General features: G+C 46.9%; 1 protein-coding gene across 1 annotated transcript in view; it reads left to right on the top strand.

Moving 5' to 3' along the window:
• The first annotated feature begins 559 nt into the window (after positions 1–559).
• SLC22A4 (solute carrier family 22 member 4) overlaps positions 560–20,817 on the top strand; it is a 59,629-nt gene continuing 39,371 nt past the window's right edge. The window contains exon 1 of the mRNA XM_081893880.1: positions 560–1,074. Within this exon, the coding sequence (XP_081750006.1) occupies positions 682–1,074 (393 nt within the window). The 5' untranslated portion in view covers positions 560–681. The remainder of the gene's footprint in view (positions 1,075–20,817) is intronic.

Raw genomic sequence — 20,817 nt, 5'->3', positions numbered from 1 at the left:
AATAAGGTTCACAAAAGAAATGCACCCTGCAGATACTCAAGAGTACTTTATCCTTGGGTCATAAAAAACCAGAACAAACCACCCTGTTATACAAGGTGAGGAGCCGTAATTTTTGAAAACGAACATTAGCACCTTTAGAGCGACACCCCTTTCAAGGAAGTGTTTTAAAGTTCTTTGCACGGTGCTTGGCCACCTTTCTCTTAATAAATTCCTCACAGAAGCTATTTTTGCCTCTGGAAACAGCGCGACCGGCAGCCCACCGGGCAGCGAAAACCAGGGCCTTCGTTCTGGTGCGGCGCTCTCTGCCTCACTCCATCCCGCGCCCGCCTGGGCGGCAGCCTCCTCCAGATTGCTTTTCCCGCCCAAAGGCCCGGGCGCCGCGAGGCAGGCGGAACGCCTTGGGGCGGGCTCGTCGCCGGCGCCTCCCTCCAGCGGCGGGAACCCGCTCGCAGCCCCAGCGAAGGTTATCTCGGTCAGGACCGGTTAGCGCCGGTCGCCCAGGCGAAGGGGGTGTGCGCGGGAAAGGCGGAGTCCGCCGGGGGAAGACCCCACCTCCGGAGAGATGACAGAGCCAGTCAAGAGAGCGCAGCGCGGCTGCCGCTGCCTCATACCCACTCGGCGGTGTGCGCTCCGCTGCTGCGTCTCCGTCAGCCCGCCGCCGCCGCCGCCGCCGCCGCCGCCATGCGAGATTACGACGACATCATCGCCTTTCTGGGCGAGTGGGGCCCCTTCCAGCGCCTCATCTTCTTCCTGCTCAGCGCCAGCATCATCCCCAACGGCTTCAACGGCATGTCCGCCGTCTTCTTGGCCGGCACCCCCGAGCACCGGTGCCGGGTGCCGGCCAGCGCCAACCTGAGCCGCGAGTGGCTCAACGCCAGCATCCCGCTGGAGGAGCGCGGCGGGCGGCAGGTCCCGCAGCGCTGCCGCCGCTACAGCCTGGAGGCCCTGGCCAACTTCTCCGCCCGCAACCTGCTGCCCGGGCGGGACGTCAACCTCAGCCAGGTGGAGCAGGAGAAGTGCCTGGACGGCTGGGAGTACAGCCGAGAGCCCTACCTCTCCACCATCGTCAGCGAGGTAGGGAGGGGCGGCGGGCAGGCGCCGCAGCAGCTGCTCCGGGAGGCTGATTATTATGACTGGGCTGTGGCGCGCGTGTGTGTTTGTGTGCAGAAGCGTCAGCTGTGGGTGGAAGGGAGAGTGAACTGCGTGCATTGCCGGCGTGAGGGAAAGGAGGCGCGCGTGTCTGGAGCCTCGGAGTCAGAAAATGGAGGAGCGGGTCGGGGCTCAGGAGGGGCCTGGTCGGCTGCAGCACGCGCAGAAGATGCGCTCCGGGGCCGCCGCGCCGCCGCGCTCCCCTTCCTAAGAGCGGAGGCCGGCTCCGGCGCCTGTCCTGGGGGCACGTGTCGCCGGCGCGGTTGTATTCGTTTCTGCCGCCGCCTGGCTCCCCGGAGGAAGGGTTGCATTTAGGCTGCGCGGGGTCTACTTCTCATGATTTCCTGCTTCTCTGGCATTGTCTCGTGCATCGCGCGGCACCTCGGTCCGTTTGTCTCTCTGAAGTCGTGGCACAAGCCTCTGCTCCTCGCCCTTCCATGCGTAGGGACAATGCTGCTTTGTTCGTGATCTATTGGGTGTATGAGGAAGGGACCGAGAAAGGCCCTCAGGCAACGTGCATGCATACATTGGGGCCCACGTAACAGATCCCGGTCAATGCATTTAGCTTCGTATGGTTAAGATCCAGCAGTTTACCCATCCAACCCAGGAAACATTTAGGGCCCCAACTCTTATAGCCGCTTGATGCCACGTCGCTATACATCACCATTAGACCACTGACTGTTGAACGTGTGGACTGGCTCCATTGCAAAGTGTTGTATGTGCTGTGTGTAGGTGGATGATATGTTGGTTTGGTTCACACGTGTAAATAAACTGATTGCACCCATAACATTTTGTGTTAATGGATTCTGCTCTCAAGGGAATCATATTAGAGAGAAAAAATATAACTGCAAAACACAACACCAGAGTGAGGCTCTAAGTTATCTGATGGATCAGGCTCTTCTGGGTAAGGGGGCCATGATGCTGGGAAAGATTTGTTGTTGTGTACCACTTCTCCCTGTGTGTTGTTTTCCAGCTGTCACTCCCTTCCCAAGCTTCTTCTTACCCTATGGAGGAAAACATATAGGCACCCTTATGATCAGCAACCAAAATACTGCATAGGTACCTCCCATTGCCATCTGTATCCTGGACTGGTAGGCTACTGTAAATAAATAAAAAATACAGCTATTGCTAGCATGCTAATTATGTCAGGTCAGATTAGATCAACTCCTTAGAGTTCTGTTGAACTGTGTAAGTGTGGGCACTGGTGTGGAATAACATCAATGTGGTAGCTAAGGGTGTGTCATATAAAGGGTGTTGTCATAATACGATTTTTAAAACATGTTATTTCACCTCCTTAAGGGGAAGAAAAAAGGAGCACAGTCCAAAACAAATTAGATTACCGTAACTAATCTAGGAAAAATCTGGTAGTAATAATTACCCAATCTCCAGAACTAATCTAGAGATCACATCAGATTTCTCTTTTTTCATTTTTTTAAAAAAATATTTATTTCACAAACAATTGTTCTAATGGAACTGTTTTGTAGATGAGAGTTGAAACTCTGACTCATTTCTGAAACATTCATGCTTAATATTTGGATGATTATGGATTAGGTTAACCCAACACGTACCTTTTGTATATACTCGAGTGGTAACAATAACAGTCCAATCCTATACCTGCTGACTCAAAAGTAAGCCCCATTGAGCTCAATGGAATTTACTCCCAGTAAACTGGTCAGGCCACTGTTCAGACTTGCTTGTTTGGGAACCGCTACATTGCCTCATGTTATGGATGCTATCCGGGAGACTGCTTGAAAGACTTATCAATTTAAACTCTATCCTTTCTGTAGTTTAATACTGTTTAGACATTTACTGTAAATGAAGACTTGACTATTCTTAACTGACTCTTGTTGGTCCTGAAAATGGGGTCAGTGAAACGGAACATATAGTTATGAATAAGACGCACAAGCCCATTATTTTTATTGTGATCTTCCAAAATATCTGAAAAAGCACCACATCTTACCAGTAGTCAGTGAACTGCAGTTTTAAGTTGATGTGGGGTCTTTCAACAAGATTGACTGTGCATTAAGTCACTGGATGCGATAATGTTTCCTAATACCAGTTGCTGGAGGGCACAGAGGAGAGAGTGCTCCTGTGCTCATATCCTGCGTGCGAGTTTCTCACAGGTTTCTGGGTGGCCACTGTGAAAACAGAATGTTGGACTAGATGGGCCATTGGCTTGCTCTTGCTCTTATTATGTGTGCAGTTGTTTCCCAGTCTTAAATACTTCCTCAAAGTCTTCACTTTGCAGAAAGACAGAGAGAGCATTTCCTAGCCACTCACAAAATAGTTTTTCTCCTAGCATTTGTTTCTGTTGTGGTTGCTGTGTTGAATAGAGTTGTACAGGGACACCTACAGTGATAGGCAATAATATTGTCCCTTCGTTCCTGCCCTAGCAGCATTTTGGAAACCTTGTGTTGAGGTGGATGTTGTTGTTGTTGTTAAAAAATGTTTAGATGCTGCTTTTCAGTTTAAAACTCTTGGGGTATCTCACATAAAACAGCAACAGATACAGTATAATAAAACAGTGTTAGCTGACCTTTATCATGAGCAGGAGAGTACCATATAATCCTGTTGTTGCTTGACCGTAGTATCCCCCTAAACTGACTTTGTGCAGTGGGATTGATGGCACTGTAATTCAAAGCAGGCAACAGACTTTGTAGGAAAACTGTGTGTGTTAGTGTGTGTGTGTGTGTGTGTGTGTGTGTGGTGGGGAGAACAGCAATACCGAATTGGCCTGAATATAAGCCTCCCTTTCCCCCCAAATTCTGACCATGAAAAGTTAAGACTTATGCAGAGTGCGCATAAGTCCACCCCTCCCCATTATGCCCTGTTTTCAGTCGTGCATCAATCAGATATGCGTAAAATGGTTGCTGCCTGTTGTTAACTTCTAGCTTTAGGACAGTTCACAGAGTATGGCTTTGTCCAACTGTCCATCAGCCCACTGGCATTTGCACTATGGGGTCCTTCTACCATAAGGAGAACCTGCTGGATCAGGCCAGATGTCCATCTAGTGTAGCATCATGTTCTCTCAGTGGCCAGACTGTAGGAAGGTCACAAGCAGGGCATGAATGCAACAGTGCTCTCATTGCTGTGATTCCCAGTGAAATAGTGAAGCAGCACATGGCCACCTTGACTAGTAGCTACTGATAGCCTTATCTTCTACGAATTTTTCTAATCCTCTTTAAAGCCATCTAAGTAGATGGCCATGACTACCTCTTGTGTAAGCCAATTCCATAGTTTAACTATGTGCTGCATGAAGAATTACTTTCTTTTGTCTGTCCTGAATGTTCAAAAATTCAGGAATCTTCCAAAAGTCCATAGTGCTCTGACTTCTAGTGTTAGAGAGGGAGAACACTGTATCCACGTTGTTTCATACTATGCATAATTTTATACACCTCTAATTGTGTCACCTCTCACTTGCCTTTTCTCTAAACTAAGAAGCGCTCAATGTTGTAACCTTTCCTCATAGGTGAGTTGGTCAGTACTCTTGCTTCTGAGATGAGCCGACCAGAATTGTACACAGTATTCAAAATGGATTCATGCCTTTGGTTATGATATTGACAGCCTTATTTTCAGTCCTTTTCCTATTGATGCCTACCATCTTGCCCCTAATGCTTTTTAACATAACATTGAAGCCTTTGGGTGCAGTCATTGGGATATTTGGAACATATTTGGAACATGGTGTCATCAGTATACTGAAGACACTACGCTGCCACATCTGAAATCAATTGAGATGATGCAAGTTCTGTACCAACATGGCTTGAGTCAGTGATGGGCTGGATGAGGGCCAGTAATCTGAAGCTGAATCTTGTTAAGATGGAAGCTCCATGGATAAGCGGTTCCTAAGTTTGCACCTGCCCGCTGCCTCCTCCTCAGGATGCCACTCTACGGCTGTGAGGGAGGCAGCAGGTGACTGCATGCAAGCTCCGTGTTGTGCGAAACTACTGTAAACTACAATGTGTTTCAGTGATGATGGTTTAGACCTTAGCCTGGGGCTTCCGTGCTCCCTATCCATCCTTCTTTCATGTACTCTGATCCCACCCACCCCACCCCCCGCTGACGTCCTGGTTTGCTGTAAGCATAGCTTCCCCCACTGCATCCAGTCCAGGTGAAACATGTTTTTTCTGCAGACCATAGTTGGAAACCATAGGCCACATTTCTGTGTGCTCCTAAAGGACTGCAGCATTAAAATATATATGTGAACATGTGGAATAGATGCCCTTCCCTCCCTGTTTTCTTCCCTAGCAACAATTCTTTTTGCCACCATTTTAGCTGCATTTACCCTAGATAATAGCTGCCTAGGCTTACCGGTTGGGCCATCTGTTGTCCATTGTCGATTTTTACAGAAAGCATTAGCATGATACAAATCTTTTCATCTGCATTGTTTCAACATTTGATGGTACTTGGGGACTAGGTTCTTGGAAATAGGGGCAAAACTACTTCATTGTACTGCTTTCCCCACATATACTTTGGCCAGCTTCTACTTTGATTTAAAGGTCTTTGTTAATTGTAAAAAAATGAGTAATTAGAAATGAAGCTAAGGGAGGGCACCCTGTCGAAAGGGCTTAGTACTTAGCCAATGTACATATTCAGGGCTGTTTTAAATCAAATTGGCCTTATTTCTACAATTTCCATAAGTGAGATCTGCATATTTTTCTCTGTGTGTTTTGTGTTTCTAGTCCAAATTGAACATAAAATACGTGGCTTATTTGGGATTGAGTTGTCCTGTGTGCTTCCTCAATCCCAATCTCCTAGCTTCTTCCCCGTGCAAGCCAGCTTCAGTACTTTGATTTTGGTCTCTTTAAACTAGTTCCCCATTATTATGCCTAAAACAGAAAACTAGTTTAATTTCACTTTTTCTATCAGAAGCCACAATCAAACTGTGGTTTCGGATCCTGATGAATCAACCAACACTGAAGTACAATTCAGTTTATGATTTAATGGAATAGCAGACCAGATTCAGTCTGGTGCATGGATACGTGCTGGAAGTCTAAGGAAAAAGAGGGTACCTTTTGCCATATGTGGTGGTTATGTAAGATTAAAAAAACAGAAGCTTTACTTTTGGGAATAATAGGTCAGGTGATACCCAAATGTCAGGAAAAAAGTTTATTATGTATGCAACAATGATTTATGATTATTTACGCGCAGAAATGGAAAGAAGAAAAAGTTCCAACCAAGGAAGACTGACATAAAACTGATGGAGTATACAGACAGAAACACATGTGGTTTCATTATTTGTATGCTTTGTTATAAAATTGGAAAGGGATAAATAAATTATATTTAAAAAGGATTAATCTGGTGCATGAGGGGTAGAGCAAAGGATAGGTAGCACAGTGGACCTGACACTTGTTCCTGGCATAAAAAATCCTATGGTTTGTTAAGCCAGGAACATTATGTCAGAAACATCTCTTGATCTTGTTAGCTTTTTGAGCCTGCTTCCATGATTTTATCCCTTTGTTTCATTTTTACTTTCCCACAGGTTTCCAAAGATTGATACCAGCTTTTTATTTTGTCAGGATTTGCCCTGAAGGCAGGCTTGTTGAGTTTTAGGCTCATGGACATTTGCTTCTTAGGTTAATACAGGTGCTCTATTGTGTTTGAACTCTATGATGTTTCAGTTCATTGCAAGACTTGGTTTATTATCAATTAACCATGAGTTACAATTTATTTCTATAACTGTATTTGCCCATATATTGATTGTCTTTGTGTTCAGTGGTTACAAACAACAGAGCAAGGTATTTATGTCAACAATGTTCTGTTCTCACCCTACTATTTTGATTACTGGTGAAGGCTCAGGAATGTTCACCATTATTATTGCGCAAGAAAGTATTAACCTGTTTCAGAATGTTGTTGTTCCTTCTGAAGATGAGAAAGCTTGCAGGGATTTAAACCATTTCCTGTTCCCTTTATGGTTATTATTCCTACAGTTGCAGACCCACTGATATTTCTTTGACTTTGGTCCTGCAAACTACCTGTATAGTACATTTGCCTCCTCCATTAGCCGGACCAATTTTTTTAATTCACAGGTGGCACTGTTGAGCCAGTCAGTCCCCTAGCTAGGATAAAGCTCAGGGGCTTCAGCAGGTGTGGGCAACCTTTGGCCCTCCAGATGTCACTGAACTACAACTCCCATCAGTCTTAGCAAGGAACTTCCGAAAGGCCAGACATTCCGCACACTTGGGCTAGGAGATGCAGCAAGCAGGGTGATATTGAAAGGAGATGGAGGCTGTGAGAAAGCAGCCTTTCCACAAAGTGTGTATTGTGAATGTGGCAGGAACAACATGATTGCTTTGCTTATATGTGATGGAGGGCTGGGTAATTGTGAAGTGAAAAGCTGGAAAGAGCAGAACCATGCCACAAATGCTACTTCGGAAGTATCTATTGTGTGGTTTACTGTAAATATTTCCAAACTGGTGTTGGTTATGGGAAAATATGACTTCTTTTTCCTTTGGGGAGCAGTAAAATCTCTGACGTTTTGAGATTTTAAAAAGTTACATTCTTGGCCCCCAGTTACAGAAGATTTGTAAACGCAGAGAGAAGAGCAGAAATGCCCCATCCCAGGGGTTAGACTGGAGAAAATAAAGTTCTCTCCTTTACTTCTGTTTTTCCTTTGAGATAGAAGAACTGAAAGCATATTACAGGAAATTAACTCATATTGGCCAGCACTGTGCACATTATGAGGTAGAAATAAGAAGAAAGTGTGAAAATCCTGTCTTGCCTTGATTTATAAGTTGTTGCAGGATCATTTGGTTTTCAGGAGCAAACTAGATAGATGCAAATCATATAGATTAAATTCATCTATGCATTTAATGCATAGGCTCTTAAAAATGCAGGTTACATTAGTTGAGAAGGGTTGATAATGAATTGTATCAGGACAGGCTTGGAGAAGAATTCAAACACTTTCCTCCCCTGCAGTGTCCTGAGGAGAACCCCTTTTCTCAAACTGATATCTGCTGTGGGGAGGGATTACCCAGTGACTCAATGCATGGCCAGAAGGAGCCAGAATGAAAAACTGCAATTTATAGTGAGCCCAGAGATATAAACTTTCACTTGGAGTTTCACAGCTTCAAAAAATAAAAGACACTTGAATCAAAATAATACTGTCACGGCCACCCAGGACGGGCCCCAGCTCACAAGAGACCTCACTCCGTTGCAGTTTATTTACAGGAAAAGTTTATTGAAGATTTCTGCTTCTCGTACAGTTCAGCATCGTGGCCGTACGTCTGTCACGTTAGACCGCTGAAGTCCCCTCTGACTCCTCCCCTCTTCCACACCAACTTAATAGCCTGGCTCTAGACCACCTCTTCCTCTCCTTTCTTTTCCGCAGGGTCTTCCTGCCCCCCTGGGTTCCCTCTCTCCGTGACTCGCCTGAGGCTGAATCCTCTGCCGCCTCTTCCCCCCTCCTTCTGGCTTTAGGGCCGGGCTCCTCCCCTGAGCTCTCTCCACTTCCGCGCGCCTCTACGTTTGAACTTGGCGCGCGTACGTTGCTGCTGACCTTTCTTTCGACCGCTACACCACCCCTTGTTCTGCTCTCCACCCTTTCCGGCTGAACACCTTGCTCCAACCCCCTTTCTCTGTTCTCTCCTAATCCTGCTCCCTCCGAGAGGCTGACGACTCCACCCCCTTTACTCCGTTCCGGCTGAGACGCCTCTTGCTGCGTCTGTCTTCCACTGGGCTCCTCTCCGCTTCTCCCTTCTCCTCCCTTTTGCTTGATTAAGGTAACCCCCTTTTGAGAATCCTCTGACTCGCTGCTCAGACTCGTGGATTCCCTCAGAATTCCGTCATCTTCTTCCTCATCCTTCTGCCCCTCCTCCCACTCGCTCTCCGTCTCCTCTGTCATCTCCTCCTCTCTCCCAGAAACCCTGACATCCATCCCCCCCTCGAAGCCCCCCCTTCCCCCCTCCCGCTCGCCGGGTGCAGGTTGAGGAAAACGTGGTTCTTCCGGGGTCGGTTCAGGATACAAGTTGTCCACTTCAACGTTCTCCTCTGTCATCTCCGTATATGTGTGTTCGAACTCGGGTTCCCCACCCACAGACCTCACAGTCTCTTCCTCCATCACTGCTTCTCCTGGCGCTGCCTGCCAAGGACCTACCATCCATCTCTGACTCCATGCCTCCCTTGGCTGATCCACCCACCAACAAGGGCCTGTCTCCTCCCCCCCCAGTCTCGGATCCCTGGTCGGGCTTGTTTCGGGCGTATGGCCCTCGGGTGAGGAGAAACCCTCGAACGTGCTGTCTGACAAAGTGGGCGTGAAAAGCCAATCATCAAAATACTCCTCGGGCATGGGCTTGTGCGGAAAAAGTGCATGGAACTCCTCCTTCAACAGGGGTTCGTCCAACGCGTAACCCGGCACCCAGCTATTGGCAGAGGCCGGAGTGCCTTCCCTGGCTAGAAAATATTCAACTCCCTCCTCCCCCCATCTCGAGTCCAGTATCTCTGTGACCTCGTTAAGAGGTTCTGGTCTTGGCGATTCCCCCCCCTCAGGCGCCCTCCTACGTGGCTCTGGGAGTGCTCCTGACTCTTGAAACCTGTGTGGGGTTTTGTAGGGAGTGAGCACCGACCTATGAAAGACCGGGTGCACCCTGGAACCCTCCGGAAGGGCTAGACGAAAAGCCACCGGATTGATCTTAGCCTCAACTTGATATGGCCCTAGCTGCCTGTGTCCTAACTTCTTCTTGGCCAATGACCTGGCCGGCATCGCGTGGGCTGCTAACCACACCCAGTCCCCAATCTGGATGTCCTCTCCCGCCCTCCTGTGCTTATCGGCCTGCACCTTATACGCCTGTTTTGCCAGCTCCAAATGTCTCCGCAGCTCCTCGTGCACCTCTTGCAACTCCGCTGCAAACTGGTCGGCATCTTGAGGCCCCCCCCCTCCTGGTGCCGCAAATCTCGGGAAGGTTCTGGGATGACGGCCATTGTTCGCGAAGAAAGGCGTCACCCCGGTGGATGCGTGTTTCGTGTTGTTGTAGGCGAATTCAGCCATCGGCAGATAGTCCACCCACGCCGCAGGTCGCTGGTTGGCGTAGCACCGCAGGTACTGCTGCATGATCGCGTTGACCCTCTCCGCTTGACCGTTGGTTTGTGGATGTCTCGCCGATGTCAGGTTGATTTTGACGTGCAAGATGCCCAGAAGCTTTCGCCAGAAAGTGGAAACAAACTGGCGCCCCCTGTCGGACAAGACGGACTGCGGAAGTCCATGCACTCTGAAGACGTGATCGATGAAGAGCTTTGCGGTCTGTTCTGCCGTCGCCACCTTGGCACAAGGGATGAAATGCGCCATCTTGGTGAACAAGTCCACCACCACTAACACCGCCGTCTTACCTCTGGAGCTGGGCAGGTCCGTAACAAAGTCCAACGCTACCCTCTCCCACGGTTGCTGCGGTGTCTCCAGCGGTTCTAGCAATCCCGCCTGCTTCTGGTGCACTGGTTTGGACCTCTGGCAGATATCACACCTGGCGACGTAGTCCGCCACCTCTCCTCTCATCTGGGGCCACCAAAAGTCTCTAGCCACCAACTCCATCGTCTTCTCTTTGCCGAAATGGCCTGCACTAGGGGCGTCATGCAATTGTTGCAGAACCTTGGCTCGAAGATCGTCGGTGGGCACGTAAAGGGCACCCTTACGAGTCAAAAGTCCATCTTGCAATTGGAACTCATCGTTGTCTCGCGACCCTCCGCGTAGCTCCTCCATCTTGGACTGTGCAAACTGATCCCTTTGCAACGCGCGTCGCACCGCGTCCAGGTCGACTGCGATGGTAGCGCACGTCCACGCCTGCGGTGCGAAAATGTGCTTTGCTGCGATTGGAGCTGCTTCCTCCAAGTATTGCGGCTTTCGGGACAGCGCGTCTGCAATAACATTGGAGTCTCCTGGGATGTATTCTATTTTGAAGTCGAAATCCGCAAAGAACTCCGCCCAGCGCATGTGTCGCTGGGTCTGTAACTTAGCCGTCCGCCAATACTCTAAGTTCTTGTGATCCGTGCGGACTTGCACCGTGTGCTTGGCTCCTATTAAGAAGTGTCGCCACGCTTTGAAAGCTGCATGAATGGCCAACAACTCCCTGTCCCATATGGTATAATTGCGCTCCGTCTTGCTGAGCTTCCGGGAGTAGAACGCACCCGGTCTCCAGTTGCCTTGTGAATCCTCTTGCAAAAGAACGGCCCCAACCGCTCTGTCTGACGCATCGGTCTCTACCCGCATGGGTCTGCCGGGATTCACGTGGAGCAGCTGCTCTTCGGAGGCGAAAAGACCTTTAAGCGTCCGGAAGGACCGCTCCGCTTGTTCGGTCCAGACGAACTTCTTCTTCTTGGAACTGAGGGTGTCAGTGATAGCCGCCGTCGCGTTCGCAAAACCTTTAATAAACTTGCGGTAAAAATTGGCAAAGCCGATGAACCTCTGGACCTCTTTCCGATTTCGAGGGCTTTTCCAGTCCAACAGCGCTTGAACCTTAGCCCTGTCCATGGCCAGTCCCTCGTCGGACAACTTGTAGCCAAGGAAATCAACCTCTCTGACATCAAACTGGCATTTTTCCAACTTGGCGTACAGCCTGTGGTCCTTCAGCCTCTGCAGGACCTCCCTCACGTCCTTATCGTGATCCTCCGGCGATTCCGAGAAAATCAGGATATCGTCGAGAAAGCAGACACACTTCTTGTAGAGGAGACCTGCTAGCACGTGGTGCATAAATGCTTGAAAAACGTGGCTGCCATTTTGGAGACCGAAAGGCATGACTCTGTATTCGTATGTGCCCAGAGGGGTGAACATGGCGGTCTTCCACTCATCTCCTTTCCGGATGCGGATGAGATTGTAAGCTCCACGTAGGTCCAGCTTGGTGAAAATCTTGCCCCTCCTGACGGTCGCTAAAAGGTCGTCAATCTTGGGCATGGGGAAAGCTTTGGGCTTAGTCAAGCTGTTTATGAACCTGTAATCCACTATAAGCCTTTTTTGGGGCGTGTTTTTCTTCTTCACAAAGAACACAGGGCTGCCACCCGCTGCTTTAGATTCCTGGATGAAACCTCGCTTGAGGTTATGGTCTATGAACTCCCGAAGCTCTTGCATCTCGTCTTCCGACATGGAGTACAGCTTGGCAGCAGGCAGTTGCGCCCCTGGCACTAAATCAATCGCGCAGTCGTAAGGTCTGTGAGGCGGCAACTTGTCAGCTTCCTTCTCACAGAAAACCTCCAAGAAGTCCTGGTACTTGTGAGGCACTGTTTGCACCATACCCAGATGCAACTGCTGCTCGGCTTCTCCTCCCTGATCGGTCTGAAAGCAATGCTGAGCACAATACGATGAACAAAAGGTGATCTGCCGCTGGTACCACGCAACCGCGGGACTGTGCCTCTCCAGCCAACTCATGCCTAACACGATGGGTGTGTCCGATAAGTGGGTGACATTGAAACTAATAAGTTCTCGATGGTTGCCAATCTGCATCATCATGGGAGGGGTTTGCTGCACCACTTGCCCCCCCAGCAACTTCCTGCCGTCTACCGTGACCACGTTTAGAGGCGTCGTTGCAGGCAGGAGCGCCATGTTGTGCTGCTTAACGAACTGCAGTCCCACGAAGTCGGCGTTGCTTCCCGAATCGATCGTTATTGGAACCTCGAGGAGTCTCCCATCAGGCAACTGGAGTGTTGCTGTGAGCAGAACTGCCGGTCTGGGAGGCAAAGGGTCCACGCTCTGCAGTGATGCTGGGGGCTTGTCTACAGATCCGCCTGGCTGAGCCCCAGTAGCTCTGCTTCCAGCCAGGCACTGTCGTTTCCCTGAAGCTGCTCCCCTGGTTGCACCTCTGCTGTTACAGTTGCCAGTGCTGCAGTGTGCTTCTGGAGCCTCTGGGGGCACTCTTTCGCCATATGGTGCGCACTGTCACAGATGTAACACTTCCTGGTTCCTCTAGGAGGCTTCGCTTTGGCTGCACCAGGGACAGGGCTCTGGGATGGCTTCTGAGCCCTAGCACCACCAATCTCCATCGGCTCCCCGCTGTCCTTCCCCATTGGCGAGGGGTGCGCACGGCTGAAATCCCTGTGCACAAAAGGGAGAGTCCTCGCTTGCGCACGCGCTTGGGGCCCGTCCTCCTCGTGCCACGGACGTCCCTCATGTCGAATTCCAATAGCTAAAGCCCGTTGCACCACGTCTTCTAGGGTCTGGGGTCTGTCCCCCCTAGCGATCTCATCCCTGATGGGGGGGCTCAATCCCTCCCAAAAAAGATCTCTGACCGGCTTACTGTCCTTTGGCCAATCTAAGGCGGTGAGCAATGCAAAAAATTTAGAGTGGTATTGGCGCACAGTCGCTTTCCCCTGCCTCAGCCCGTGCATTTGACGGCGCGCAATGTCCACATCCACAGAGGATTGAAAACAAGAATCCATCGCTTTGATGAACGCAGTTGAATTGCGACGGGCCGGTCCATCTTCGCGCCACAGATTGCGTAGCCAAGCCCTGGCCTCCCCATGCAGGTGCGAAACAATGAACCCCACTTTCTCCTCCTCATCTTTAAAATCGTGACGGAGTAAATGCAGTGCATATACGACGTCCGCTCTGAAATTGGGATAGTCTTGCAAGTTGCCATTAAAATGCGGAACCAGGGCACCCCCCCTCCGTCCAAGCGCAATGCCCTCCGCTCTGGAACCTGGGGCCCCCGCCCTGTCCGCGTGTTCCCACCTTGCCTGCAAATCCTGGCACGTCTTCTCCAAGTCGTCATTCTTCTTCTGCGAAGCAATGACTGCCGATGTGAGAGCGGTAACCTGATCCCGCAGTGCAACCAGCTGCTCCTCAGCGCTCATGGCTGCTCCCGTTCGTGAGCTTCGCAAAAAAAAATTTTTTGCTTTCTGAGAGGGGACTTACTGTCACGGCCACCCAGGACGGGCCCCAGCTCACAAGAGACCTCACTCCGTTGCAGTTTATTTACAGGAAAAGTTTATTGAAGATTTCTGCTTCTCGTACAGTTCAGCATCGTGGCCGTACGTCTGTCACGTTAGACCGCTGAAGTCCCCTCTGACTCCTCCCCTCTTCCACACCAACTTAATAGCCTGGCTCTAGACCACCTCTTCCTCTCCTTTCTTTTCCGCAGGGTCTTCCTGCCCCCCTGGGTTCCCTCTCTCCGTGACTCGCCTGAGGCTGAATCCTCTGCCGCCTCTTCCCCCCTCCTTCTGGCTTTAGGGCCGGGCTCCTCCCCTGAGCTCTCTCCACTTCCGCGCGCCTCTACGTTTGAACTTGGCGCGCGTACGTTGCTGCTGACCTTTCTTTCGACCGCTACACCACCCCTTGTTCTGCTCTCCACCCTTTCCGGCTGAACACCTTGCTCCAACCCCCTTTCTCTGTTCTCTCCTAATCCTGCTCCCTCCGAGAGGCTGACGACTCCACCCCCTTTACTCCGTTCCGGCTGAGACGCCTCTTGCTGCGTCTGTCTTCCACTGGGCTCCTCTCCGCTTCTCCCTTCTCCTCCCTTTTGCTTGATTAAGGTAACCCCCTTTTGAGAATCCTCTGACTCGCTGCTCAGACTCGTGGATTCCCTCAGAATTCCGTCATCTTCTTCCTCATCCTTCTGCCCCTCCTCCCACTCGCTCTCCGTCTCCTCTGTCATCTCCTCCTCTCTCCCAGAAACCCTGACAAATACTTTCAGTTCTTTCATGTCATAGTTTGTTCCTTAATTAAATGTGGGCATCAATATTCATTTGATGCAGAAATCTGAGACAAATGAGAGCTCAAAGGATTCATTGTTCAAGGCCTTGCCACCATGTTACAGGAGCAATATGCTTGTGCAGATACCCAGATTATAAACATCTAAACATGGCACTGTATTCTTCAATATGTAAAAGTGCTTCCACTTAGGGCAGTGGCCGTAGGGAAGCACACACACCCCCAATCTAGGTCAGTGTGCATACATTGCACCAACAAGTTTAAGCTGGGCCAACAAACAGCTGTTTCCCATTCATGTCTCTCCCTTCCTTTGCACTTCAATTGTATTTCTTTTCTCCAGTTTTGTTTCATCTATAAGGCAGCAATTTCATGTTCTGGTCATCTTTAGTTTGTACACCAATATGATCTGGGTTTATTGTTGCTGTCTTTTTTTAATGCAGTGGCCGGACATTGCTCTGATTATTTTTAATACAACCTAACTGAAACGATTTCATTAATATGATTCCATGTCATTTTGATGGGTGATGACAGTTGCTATTTAAAATAAATAAATGCCACAGTCTCTTGTAATGGAGAGCAGAAACACTAAAGCTGTGCTTATCTGTCTTTGCTTCACTAAGTCTTCTATTTTTATATTTATTTATTAGATTTATATGTGTTTCTATGCCTTTCTTATAAAGTCTGCGGCCAACACTCTGGTAACCTCTAGGTTGAATTACTGCAATGCATCATGCGAGGGGCTGCCTCTGAAGGTGGTTCAGAAACTTCAGCTGCTGCAAAATTTGATGGCCAGAACAAGATGTGAGCTGATCCTGGCCTGACTGCGCTGGCTGCCAGTTAGTTTTCAGAGCCAATTCAAAGTGCTGGTGTTGACGTCTAAAGCCTTACATGGCTCAGGACCTCAATACCTTAGAGTCTGGTTCTCCACGTTTGAACTGACCAGGACCCTACACTTCTCATCTCAAGCCCTTCTCTGTTTCCCCTACTCAAGAAGTTCGGAGGGTGACTACATGAGAACAGGCTTTTTTCTGTGGTGGCTCCCCATCTTTGGAATGGTCTCAGATAGGGTTGCCTAGCGCCATCATTACATGTCTTTAGGTACTCAGGTCTTAGGGCCATTAAATAATCTATGACAGGCATCCCCAACCTTTGGCCCTTCAGATGTTTCGGACTACAGTTCCCATCATCCCTGACCACTGGTCCTGTTAGCTAGGGAATATGAGATCTATGACCTGTTAAATGTGTGTGGGTGCGATAGTTATGATTATTTTATTATGTCATTGTTGTGAACCATAAATTATGTTCTTAATGGTGTACACCACCCTGTGATCTTTGAATAAAGCGTGGTTTAGAAATCAAATAAACAAAAATGCCAGACTGCTATGTTGATTTTGCCAAAATAAAATTTTCCATAGAAGGCGGGGGGGGGGGGGGTTGCCATTGTTTCAGTATGTTCCAGACTGCAAAGTATGTTTTGGAAAAGGGCTGGACGTTGTGGGAAGTAGTCCTAATCCACTTTAAGTCATGGGATCTGTGACACTTACTTTAATAGAATTAGGATAACAGCTAATTTTCTTTTTGGGGAAAAACCTAAATATGTTTCATAAGACTTCAAACACACAGCTTTCCCATGGAAAAAAGTCAGTCTGATATCAATTTAATAATGCAGTCTAAGCATATAAAACACTACATTTTTGTTGCCTCTCCCTTTTTAAGCTTGTTCCTGCAGTATTTGAATTACTTGTGTAGCCTTACCGACACCAGCATGCTGTGCCTGATGCAGGCTTGTGCTTCTTAACTACCTAATCTCCATACCAGATGGCAAATACATTTCAAAAGTGAGGGAAATTTTGAAAGCTGAGTGTGATATAACATTATATAGCATTTCATTTTTAAAAAGTTTATTTATTGATTTATAATTTTAGATTATAACCAAAAAGAAAACATTTCAACAATAACTCTTAACATTTTAAGCCTCAACTTCCCTCCCCCTTCCTGTGGTTCCTTAAAGTTGTTTTCATCTTTCCCTGCATATCCTAAATTATCTTGTCTTATTCTTTTTATTCCTCTATTATTATATATGTTTTGAAAACTGCAAGTTTTTACAATAATCCGGCTAACGTCTTAATCTGTTTACAGCTTGTATTTCAATAAACCATTGCCTATCCTTAATAGTTTGTTATCTTGATTTCTAATTCTTCCAGTAAGTTTTGCCATTTCTGCATATTCCATTGATTTCTGTAACCATTCTTCTCTTGTCAGAACTTCTTCTTTCCATTTTTGGGCAAATATCATTCTTGCAGCTGTAGTTCTATACATAAATAAGTTTCTATACTGCTTAGGTAGCTCTGATCCCATTATTCCCAAAAGAAAAGCTTCTGGGGTTTTTTTTTTTACAAATATTATCTTAAAAATACTTTTTCAATTCATTATACAGTTGTACCTTGGAAGTCAAACAGAATCCATTCTGGAAATATTCCAAATTGTTCAAAAATCAAATCGCGGCTTCTGATTGGCTGCAGGAAGCTCCTCCAGCCAATCAGAAGCCACGGAAGCCCTGTCGGACATTCGGGTTCCAAAACACTGTAGAGACCAATATGGGAGAGGCATGTTTTACTTTAGGTGAGGCAAATGAATGCATCTGGGGTTTTGCTATTATAGGCGCATCACAGCTTTTCTTCTCTGTGATCCTCCCAGTTCTTATTCCTCCTATAGTCACTGCTGTGGATACACGACCTATGACTCCAGGCACTACAATAATCTGCAATGGATTCTCATACAGCGGCGTTAATGTTGCCAGCCTTCATGTCATGATTGCAGACATCTTTGTAATGCAGAGATGGTCTGCCATAACAGCAGCCATAACAGATGGCCACCTTCTTTTCATAGACCCAAATAAATATGTGCTAGTTAGATACTTAGAACTGCTTCAGGACCACTGAGTTGAGTGGTTTTAGAAGCTCCATGCCAGCTGTTTTAATAAGGCAAAGACCAACAAGGCATTGGCAGTATCTGAAGCCATGTGTATTAATTCACTTGACTAAAAAGGGAAGGCATGTTTGGGAATCCCAAGATGTGAACCAAGCTGGAACTCCGTCTGGCAGAAGCAGCCCATGTCATCAAGGATAGTAATGTAGGTTTATTCTGTAATGGACTAGTTGAGCATTTTTCCATGGAAAGCAGTGGTATGTAAACTACTTTCACCACGCTCTTTTAAAAAAAAGATAATCATTTAAAAAAGTATTGCGCTGGTATTTCTGACTGTTGTGTGCTGTGTATTTACAAGAGATTTACAGCCGGGTGCATTTCAGCTCAGAGGTTCTGTTGAGTTCATTGAAACTTACTTTCTATGTAGGTGTATGCACATGCAAGAGAGAGAGGGACCATGCCCAGGACCAGGTTGTGTATATTGGTTCCTGAAGATGGCCTACCTCAGATGTTCCAGCCAAACCACAGTTTTAGCTATTGGGCATGTGCTGTGGACTTGTATGTCTGTGGCATTTATTATTTCCCTCCTGTACTTCTTGGTTTGAGATACAGTAACTATAAGTACAGTCTTTGACTGAACTGTCATAGACTATTGTCTTGAGGTACATTCTTTTTCCTTCGTTCTGTCTCTGAACGTGTGCTTGTGAAAGGCGGGGGTGGTTGTTGTTTGATCCTTAAATTGGGAGTGTATGGTTAGAATTATCACAAGTATGCGCCCTACCCCTGCTGGGTAGAGAACTACATAAAATATTTTTTTTTATTTTTGATTGCCAAGAGATTTCCTAATAATAACTCTGTTTGATTGCCAAATGATTTCCTAATAATAAATCTAAATAAAGTTCCAACACAAACTGCTGTTTCTGTGTATAATCCACTCTGCATAATCCACTGATGTGATTTTAATGCCAGCTTTTGTTTTGGTAAACACATGTAGTAATGATGAATAATTTCCTTTTGCTATGACAACCAATAGCTATTTTGAGTTCCACATGCTTGGTATTATGGTTGCTTTCATAATTCTAGAGCCATTCTTTTTGGCAAGGCATTGTCATCTTAGGTTTTATAAAAGCAGTGAATATAAAACTGCTGTGGCCTTTTGATAGGGTTTTGAATGAAGAAAATTTGCTTTTCACTTTTGTGTATTCAGGGTTTTCCAAGGAATATGTAAATATTGGATCCTATCTTTGTGAAACTTTGCAAGGCTGTGGCCTGTGGCACCCTGGAGCAAAGAGGTATGTTAATTAGTAACTTCAGAATGGGTAATAGGCTACTAAAGTCTTTTCTATGCCACAAGAAAAGTGTATTACTAGAGAAATTCCTCACATTAGAGAGATGATATGTTCTGATTATTCTCAGAACTAGTGCTCATGGCACAACTTTCTCTTGCAGCTTGCAACCACGTATAATCTCATATTAACAGCTAGGGTATATCCTTTATTCATATAGGCAGTGTTCCTCTACATGTGCATAACAGAACTCTCCCTCTCAACCTCACCTTCCTGGACATGCATAAGGCCCCATATGCAAACTGTATGTCACAGCACTCTGGAAATGAGGAGGCTTGTGAGTACTGCCTTAATCCCGTCCAGTCCTCCCATTCTGCTCAGTAAAACTATGTCAGCAGCATCCATTTGAGGATTCTGAATGGTGTAGAAGTGCTGACTTGGAATATTTATTTTAAATATCTGTACCCTGCTAGTTAGCTAAAGGCTCTCAGTAATAAGCCTCTACCCTCAGGCTTGGAATCTGAAGTGACGAATGAAAAGGGAAAAAAATGCATCTCACAGATGCCAAGCAGATTGAGGATTTAGGTGTAATGAACATGCCAGCATACTGAACATCCTGAAAACAGCATATCTTTTTGGCATCTGAGAATTATTCTTCCTTTTTGCTCATTATTTTTGAATACTTTCCGGTTTTAGTGTGTGTGTGTGTTTTCTTAGTCTGAAATACACAACACAGAAGGAAAAGGTTTTATGACTGAGGAAGAAAACAAATGAGCTTGGGTGCTAGTTCTTAGCTGCATAGTTCTTGTAAGTTCTCACTGCCATTGTTCATTTGGCTGATGGATGGAACTAGGTTTGTCTTCCCTTTGCTATGATGTTCTTTCTGGGAGGCAGGGACAACAGCTTCTCATTGACCCTTGGTTCCCTGGTCAATGATTGAGGCACAGCACCCTGCCCTGTGGTCTCAGAATAACTTACACGTGCAGCTCTCCTATTCCTAGTAATATCCCATTGTATGGTTCACAGGCAATGACGAGAGAGTGCAATGAAGAGAGAGTAATTTCCCATTGTATGGTTCATGGGCAATGAAGAGAGAGTGCAAACGGAAGTCCAGTGCAAGGAAGAATCCTATCCATAGTGGATAGTTATGAAGTTGAGGGATTGATAATTGCAAAAAGCCAAGGCCAGTCCTTTAGTATGGGATTCCAGTCCCTACTTGCACACTAGTAAATTGTTTTATGTCAAATTTCCAGAGACTTTGCCCTGTGATAATGTTTAATCAAATGACAGAAACTCATTGCCTAGTTAATGACTAACATAGCGCTTCATTTGTTTTCATACTGATGTATTGGTGCAGCCCTCATACTCAAGTGTTGTTAACCTTGTGTTTGGTAGTAAACCCAAACATAAGAGCTCATAAGAGCTTGCATGTTAGAATACATCCCTTCCAAACCAGCATGTCTTATTTTCTGCATGCAGGAAAAAATATATGGAGCAGTATTCAAATGTCTCATTACTTTTCCTTATAAAAACAAAGCTGGACCAAACATGTAGGGAAAAGGTGTCAATTACAATCTTCCCTGGTGCCCACAAAAAGCAAGGATGAGGGAGGGGCAAATCAGTGGGGACCATGACAGTAGCAAAGGATTAAAGACCACCCCACCTGTCACATACATACATAAACATGTGACAGCTATGTCACACATGTGTGGTGACTATTATTTTAAATGGTCATCATAGCAGGATTACCTTAGGGCAGTTGGAACTGTTTTAATTAAGTAAAATATTCCACAGTAACACACAATTACTGAAGTCAGTTTGTCAAGTTAT

The sequence above is a fragment of the Podarcis melisellensis genome (genome assembly GCF_964234715.1).
Source record: "Podarcis melisellensis genome assembly, chromosome: 2".
Classification (NCBI taxonomy): Eukaryota; Metazoa; Chordata; class Lepidosauria; order Squamata; family Lacertidae; genus Podarcis; species Podarcis melisellensis.
The sequence above is the reverse complement of the archived record's forward strand: the minus strand, read 5'-3'. Positions and strand labels throughout refer to the sequence as shown.